Here is an 8686-nt window from a genome sequence, read left to right on the forward strand (position 1 = left end):
GGGGATATGATGGAAAACTTTAGTGAGTATTTACAATTGGGATTTTCCTAGGTATCTGGATGAGGGTACATGAAGAACTAGATTTCTCTCATGTATGATCATTCCTTGGTCTAAGATAAGAACTCAAAAGACATCGTATGGATAGAAGTATTTATTATCATTATTTGAGAAACCAGGCTTTCAGCTTTCAAGAAAGGCTTGCAGTGAGACTAGGGAGGAGATATAGGCAATGTGTTGTCCAGGGTTGAAATCAGGTGGCTATTTCTTTCTACGATCCAATTTAAAACTGGAACAATATCCTCCGGGAACTGCATGTTGATTCATCCTGTAGATTTCTGATCTGATTTAGCTCTCAAACTTGCAGACATAGGGCAGCAAAGTTTTACAGTTAAAATTTTGCCATTTTTCATAGCCTAAAGTGACAAGAAGAGGAGAAATGAGTGGGGTGTTTAAAGCTGCGAACCTGAAAGAACCTTTGATGTCTTTGTCATCAAGGACAAGTGTCAACAGCCTTCCCTCCTTTTTTTGTGTCATATTTCTGCTCCAACAAAAATGGGCTCAGTGAAAAGAGAGCTGAGAGAGGCTGGGAAAGGACAAACAGTTATGAATTTGGAAATTTATTCCCTTCCAAAAGGTCAGGCTTCGACACTGGTTTTGGGGATATGGCAGAAGTGGAGCAGATCTGCACAAAGAAGTTTGTCTTGTTCTTACCTGTTCTGCTAACAACAGCCCCACAGAACCCGGAATTCGTAGGAACTCCTTTCTCCCAGGCCAGGTAGTTCACCAGATCACCATTAATCCACTCCCATCCACTTGCCTGGGGTTGATTCTGTGCAGACAGGAGAAATGGACACCTGAATCTCAGTTTCCCCTGGGATGCTCTGACAGCATCTTCAGTGAAATCCCTGAGTGAAACCCAGCATCAGATAATCTGTTAGACTCTTTGACTAGGTGATCTATAAAGGAACTCTAAAAGTTTTCTCTAAAGCCTTGATCTAGTGTGTTAGAATCAAAGTCACTAATATCAGTGAGAGTAGCAAGTATTGTTTATCACAACATATGGTGGATTACAGGCTATGAAATTCTGGGCCTCAAAGGTCATGTAAATTCTGTAGTGGACAGTGCACCACCCTTCATTTATCAATAGCTTGGCGCTTAGGCACCATCACTGGCAACCAGCAGGTAATTGACCTAGGGAGTCTTTAGTATACATTGTTTGAAAAGGTGCATTGATGTTAGCTACATGATGCACTTCAATTGGGCTCAGGGCTACATTTTCTAGAAGAGCTTCTGACTACACTAAATTTCAGGGTTACCTGATCTAAGGATTGAGCAGACTAAGGAGATCGGATGACATAGGATGGCAAATTTAGCTATAAAGTTACCCGAGTACAGAAGGTATAATCTCACCTCTGTGACGTCATGGAGTCCAATCCAGACATAAGAGGATGTATTTCCACTGTTCTTGATGAGGGAGGCCACAAAGTATCCCTCAGACTCAGTGAGCACAGACACAAGGTGTCCATTGCGACGTTTCTGGCATTCAAACTATGAGAGGAAGGAAGAGAGAGAGGAGAAGCTAACATAAACACTAGGACTTAAGAAGTGGAGGAAGATAAGCAAGAGCAGGTGTACTGCAAACTGTGCTTATCATTCTACCTAGTATATCACAATAAAATGGAACTCCCCTGAACTCCGCTGTCTAAGGTCCCCTCCCTACCGCTCACACACAAATACACACCCCAGCTGCAAGTACAGCTACTCACATCTGCATCCATAAAGGATTTTGAAATCTTAAAATAGGCATAACAGTAGTTGCCATAAGCCTTGGAGCCTTTGGGGCATCTGGCTCGTGGAGACAGCTCTTCGTTCTGCAGGTCTTCCCCTGATATATGAAGATACAAAGGAGTGTTGTAGTGAAAAAGAAGAATGCATATTTTGTTGGAAAAGGTACCAAGGAGCTATGCATAAGGGCAGTACTTGGAATAGTGAACCCTGACAATTCCTTAGCGTTTCCAATGCATTAATAATGTTTTCAAGTGTCACTAGAAACATTAGATGAGGAATTATCTATTCCACTATTTTACTTAGATTTTGTAAAATGCCCAAACTGGGCTCCCGGATCGGAGCATTTCACAACACAGGGGCTGGATGTGGGAACGCTTACCTTTCACCTGGGTTTGGAGCATCAGGCAGGAGAGCACCAGCCAAGCAACAGTGGCCATGGGAGGCAGCATTTTGTCTCACTGGAGGAGGCTATCAGAGGCAGGGATGGAAGTTGGGTCAGGCACAAGGAAAGCAGATGAGCCACTACCCAAACAAAAATAAACAAACACTGTCCTCCCGTTTTTCATCAGTTTGCTCGAGCGGACCCAGTAACGTCTTCATTTTTTTTTGAGACTTCTTGTTACTGTGATTGGCATGTTGAATACATCACGGGTAGCTTTCCAGGCTTTGCCAAGCATGTGAGATACTCTCGGTAGCTTGCCAGCCTCTCCAAGAGGAGTAGAGGAATCAAACCCAGCTCTACTGGGCTGGCTGCACGCAGGCAAACTCTCTACAGCTGTGCTATCCCAATATTTCTATTTTCTTTGTTTAGTTCTTAGGAGTAAGTTGACCTGACTAACTTGTGTCTCCCAGTATGGTGACAGAACAGATTTGAGTTTTCTATATTCTACCCTTGAGACCTCTCAGGTTTACCACTGTGGAGTCTGACAGCGCTCGTGTCCTCTCAGGAATGGAAATCTTTCCTACCCTTTTTCTGGAATCTGAGAATAAATCCTGACAAAGCTGGCATCTTGTATCATTTCCCACTTACCTTTCTTGCCCAGACCTTTAATGGTGTGTCAGATCAAGAACAACCAGCCTTTTAAAAGACTTTCTGAGGGAGGAGCAATTAAATGAATGACACAAAGTTCTGACCTTGAGTGGGAGCTTGGAAAGGCAAGGCATGGGATCTAGAAAATTTCATAAATGGGGAGGAGCCTTCCTCAAAGTGGCTGGGAATTGCCACAGGAGTAGCTTTTTTCAGATATGAGATTAACACGTTCTCTGCACTACTGCCACCTGTAATTTTCCCCACATATCAATGTTTTCTTACAGCCTAAAAGATATGAAATCAGATCTCATTACGTTTTTTCTTTGGTATCATGCAGAGGAGGAAGAAATTCTAAAAGTCAGGACAGGGGGAGTAAACTTGACAAAAGAACAGTGTTAGAGTGTCATCAACCAATTATTGTAGGTGCTCTCAATTTGTCACATTTTAAATAAATCATCTTTTAACTATATTGCACAACCTATGAATTAAAAAGTAAAATTGTATTTGACCAGTCAAAACCTGCACAAAAATATTATATAAGAGATATGTCTACTGGTTTAGCCCTCAAAATAACACACATACACACACACAATCTGAAAGGAGGAATGATAGTATGTTGACAAAAGGCAGCATCTTTCTTGCAGTCAACCCTGTTAACACACGGTCCCCGAAAGGCCATTGTATGTTACTTAGAATGCCTGGGGCTCTGTAAGATTATTTCAATAACTGCTAGCACTGAAGGGCCTGCGTGGTACCTCATCCTTAGGCCCCACGATTGAAGTGCTGTCCTGTTGTCAAGTTTCACCATATTGTCCCTGGAACTCCAATGGATCACTTGGAATATCGCAGTTCCCAAAACCCAATGGCTCTGAAGCTGACACATTTTGAAGACAAAATATTTAAATGAAATAATCACCCAAAGAAATAGCCCTAGAGAAAAGAAAATTAAAAACAAATGGTAAAAGAGGCAACATGAACGTTGTTTGAAGGAAAATGAACTGTAATTCCTTAAAATCTGGCTTTACTTGTGTTGATATCATGATCACGATCACGACCACCCTGTTGTTCGTCGATTGCCTCGAGCAGGTGCCAGTAACGTCTTCTTCGTCCTAGCCCTGAGATTTTTTTTAAAGTGCCATATTCAAAGCTTTTTCAGGGTTAGGAGAATGAGACCCATCATTGTGTTGATATATTCTTCTATATATCAATCTCCTTAAGGCTATGCATAATATAAGAACAATATATCTTGACTTCTGATTACTTGGTTTCTTTTTAAAATTTCCTTTTTACTTCACTATAAGTTAAAAACATCTATCAAATCAAAGATTCATGTTTTTTTTAAATCATTTTATTGAAAACTTGTTTATAAGGTTATATTGAGAGATTAAAATGTATTACTAATTAAACCTGTGTTTGAGTATGGAAATGTATCATTATTTTTGTTCACTTTTCCACTGACATTTTATATGAAATTATAAATATACTTATGCGTAAAAATTATATATGTATATACTGTTATAATGATAAATTCCTGATAGATTGCTTATAAATAAAGGGAATTTTTTTCTGATTGACATGAAATTTCTGAATGGAATTTTTCTGAAAATGAAACTTTCTAACCATATATAACATGACACTTTGAAAATATTATACAAAGGAGAGAAGAAATAAAGAAACCACAAGGAAAATAGTGCTAAAACTCTATTCCATTTAGTCATAGTGAAAAGATTAATGAATAGGTATTTGTAGTCCTGAGAAGACATTTATCTGGTGTCTGAATTGCCACAGCTGTGGCAATTCCCACCACAACTAGTAAGACCCCTCCATATTTCAGCAACCTCCTGGAATCCCAGCCTAGTCTTTCCCAGCAAGCCCCTCAAGGTGCAACTTTGCATTATTCATTGCAGTATCCCTTTCTCAGAAAATCTTTTAAAAGGCTGACCCTTCCTGACCTGACAAACCATCAAAGATTCCTGTGAGAAAGGTAAGTGGGAAGTCATGCAAAACGCTAGAGGGAGGAGGGGAAAGATTTCCACACCTGAGAGGGCACAAGGCTGTTAGGCTCAGCAGTGATAACTCTGAGAGGCCTCCTGGGTAGAATATTCAGGATATCAAAGCTATCAATCATCTGGGAATTAGACCAAAAGAAAACCAGGGAGATGGAACAGTCGCTTCTCTGCTAGCCCTCTGCCTGACCCAAATTCCATTCCTGCTTCTGAGATCCTCCTCCAGTGAGACAAGATGCTGTCTCCCATGGCCACTGTTGCTTGACTGGTGATCTCCTGCCTGGTGCTCCAAGCCCAGCTGAAAGGTAAGCTGGGCTTACCTTTCCCATATCCGGCCCAGTGCCGTGAAATACTCCAAATTGAGGAGCGCAATTTATGCATTTTATAAAATCCAAATTAAATAGTGGAATAGACAATTCCTCATGTATTGTTTGCACTTGAAGGCATTTTGAATATGTTGGAAATGCTGAGAGATTGTCATTGTTCACTATTCTAAACCCCTCTAGGTGCCTTTTCTGACAAAATACCTATTCTTTTCACTACATCATTGTTTTATATATTTCTGTGTCAGGGGAATATCTGTAGAATGAAGAGCTGTCTCCATGAATCAGGTGTCTCCAACACTCATTTGCTTATAACAATTGCTGCTATGCATTTCATATGTCACCAAAATCCTGGCCATATGCGGCTGTGAGTAACTGTATTTCCAACTGGGATGTGTTTGGGGGAAGCACTTTATAGGTGGGGGTCTGTAGACAATGGAGTTCAGGAGAACCTCCATTCTATTGGAAGAGACTAGGTAGAATGGTAAGCACAATTTACAGTACACATACTCTTGCTTCTCTCCATCCACTTACAAATTCCCATTGTTCTCCATGTTTCTCCTCTTACTTTCTCCCATAGTTGGATTGCCAAAAACGTCCCTATGGAAATTTTGTCTGTGTCACTAGGCCTGAGGCCAACTTTGTGGCCACCCTCATCAATGAGAGTAATATGGAAGCTCCTCTTGTCTGGATTGGCCTCCATATCTACACAGAGGTGAGGCTACATCTTCTGTACTCAGATAACTTATTGATACATTTGCAATTCTGGTTATTGTGTCTCCTGAACCTGCCCAATAATTACACCAGGCAAGCCAGGGAACTCAAAGAATCCAGAAGTCTCCTGGATAATAAAACCCAGAACCCTTTTAAAGATCTGAATTCTGTGAAGTCCCCTTATCTTTCCCTACTATCAATACCTCAATCCGTGTTTCTCAGTTTCACACAATGTGAATTAAAGACTTTTTGGGTCAGTTACGCACTGTTGCCAGATGTCTAAGATGTACTGAGATGTTGATAAATGAAGGGTAATTGCATTGACCTTTACAGAATCTGCATGTTCTTTGGGCTGGAGCGATAGCACAGAGGTAGGGCATTTGCCTTGCACGCAGCCAACATGGCCAACCCAAGTTTGATTCCTCCACCCCCTCGGAGAGCCCGGCAAGCTACTGAGAGTATCTCGCCCGCATGGCAGAGCCTGGCAAGCTACCCGTGACGTATTCAATATGCCAAACACAGTAACAACAAGTCTCACGATGGAGAGTTACTGGGCCCGCTCGAACAAATCGATGAACAACGGGAGGACTGTGACTGTGACCGTGACATGTTCTTTGAGCTCCAGAGGTACAAAGCCTGTATTGCACCACATGTGCTAAACAGTCATTGCTAATCTGACAGGTATTGGTGATTTTGACTCTTAGTCTCTACAGCAAGGCTTTAGAGCGAATTTCAAGAGTTCCTCCTTAGATCGCCTCCACAAATTGCCAAACAGATTCTCTGATGCTGGGTGTCACTCAGGGATTTCAGTGAAGATGATGCCCAAAGTATCCCTTGGGCAAATGAGACTCGGGTGCTCATTCTGTCCTGTTGTGATAGGGTCAAAATCCAAATGGATGGGATTATATTGGCATAGATTGATGGAATATGTTGCCTGGAAGAATGGTGCACCATCTGGTTCTGGGTTATGTGGGACTGTTTTCTATAGATCAGGAAAAATGAAGCAAGCTTCCTTTTTCAGAAATGTTTCCATCTATCCATCTCCCCAAAACTAGTTTCCTATATTGACCTTTAAATATAGGACAAATTTCCTTATTCAAGAATCATTAGCCCTTTCCTGGCCTCTCTCAGCTCTCTTTTCACTTAACAGCTTTTCCTTGAAGCAGGAATCTTATTTTTAAAAAAAAGGTTGGGACTTAGGACCTGCCTGTGATGCCTCTATCAGCTTAACAGTTTTATACATGCCACTCATTTCACCTCTTCTTGTCTCTAGGCTACAAATACTGACAAGGCCATGACTGTACAAAGCACTTACAATACGTCTGCAAGTTAGGTACTAGATCATGTCAAAAATCTACAGGCTGAATTAACATTCAGCCCTCTTGGATATTCTTCTGATCTAAAGATAGATCCTAAAGGGAAATCTCTACTGGGTCTCAACTCTGGAGCCCACATATCCTCCCCCTCCTCCCCAGTTGCACTGCAAGCCTTTCTTCTATGCTCAAAGCATATTATTCTTTGGTTTACCAAAGAATAATAATAAATTTTCCTATCCATATGAATGATGTCTCTTGAGTTCTGTTTTCAGACCATCTCTGAAGAAATCTGTGCATGAGAGAAATCTAATTCTTCCACCTTCGTCCAGATCCCTAGGAAAATCCCAAGTGTAAATCTCCACTGAGGTGGTTCAGCAACATTCCCCTCAAAGATGCTTGTCTTAAGTCCCGGATTCTGAAGCCTTACAGGCTTATTCTCACTCTGCAAGCCCACTCAGACATACTGTCTCTGCTCACAATGTCAACTATACCCGAACACTCTAGACACCACCCTCCCCATGCCCCCTAGCTCCATTCTGTGGCTCATATAGATTTGCTCCAAGTCTCATTTCACCCACCTCCCAGAATGAACTGATAGATAGGAAGCAGAAACTTCTGCCTAAGTAGCCCAAATACTTATCACTTATCACTTAACTTCCCGTTAGTCGTCGATTTGCTCGAGCGGGCGCCAGTAACGTCTCCATTTGTCCCTGTCGCGTGCTAGTGTAGCCCAATGGCATCTCTTCGCTCCGGGAACATGGAGGGCCTCAAACCGATCGTTCATGATCTTGACAAAGAAGTCTGACCATCTGGTAGGTGGGCGGCCACGCGGTCTCTTGACATCCCGTGGAATCCAATCAGTAACAGCTCTAGTCCAACGGTCGTCTTTAAATCTCATTACGTGACCAGACCATCTGATTTTCGACACCTTGGCATATGAGACAGCGTCCCTGATCCTTGATCATCGACGGATGTCAGAACTCCAGATTCTTTCTCTCATTTGAGTGAAACGTGATATTCCAAGCATAGCTCTTTCTATTCTTCTTTGGGAGACCTGAATGGCGTTCTCATCTTGTTTGCGTAGGGCCCAGGTCTCTGAGGCATATGTTAATGCAGGAAGAACAGTGGAATGAAAGAGATGTGCCCAGAGCCAGAGGTTCTTCGTCCTCTTAGCTATTTCTTCGACGTTCTTGAAGGCGTTCCAAGCCGCTCTCTTCCTCCTGTGCAGCTCGGGTGCCAGGTCATTTGTCATGTTGACCTCTCGACCTAGGTACACATAGCTGTTGCATTCGGAGATGGTCGTTCCATTGAGAGCGAATGGGGCGTCAGGAACAAGGCTGTTTCTCATAAACATTGTCTTCGTAAGATTCAGCTGTAGTCCTACCTTTCCACACTCACGGTCAAAGTCGGCCAGCATTTGTGCCGCTTGGCTGATGTTTGTTGTTATTAAAACAATGTCATCAGCAAAGCGGAGGTGGTGTAGTTGCCGACCATCTATCTTCACTCCCA

At 42.2% G+C, this 8686-nt stretch overlaps 1 protein-coding gene across 1 annotated transcript; it reads right to left on the reverse strand.

The window, feature by feature from the left end:
- Window positions 1-345: 345 nt before the first annotated feature.
- LOC130028274 (regenerating islet-derived protein 3-gamma-like) lies at window positions 346-2262 on the reverse strand. The gene is made up of 5 exons (XM_056119026.1): window positions 2168-2262; window positions 1767-1885; window positions 1411-1548; window positions 712-829; window positions 346-413 (listed from the first exon to the last, which is right to left on the reverse strand). Exons 1-5 carry the CDS (start codon window positions 2235-2237, stop codon window positions 346-348), a joined length of 513 nt encoding a protein of 170 aa, XP_055975001.1. The 5' UTR covers window positions 2238-2262.
- Between the last annotated feature and the right edge of the window lie 6424 nt (window positions 2263-8686).

This window comes from Sorex fumeus, unplaced genomic scaffold, assembly GCF_029834395.1.
Source record: "Sorex fumeus unplaced genomic scaffold, SorFum_2.1 ptg000003l, whole genome shotgun sequence".
Classification (NCBI taxonomy): domain Eukaryota; kingdom Metazoa; phylum Chordata; class Mammalia; order Eulipotyphla; family Soricidae; genus Sorex; species Sorex fumeus.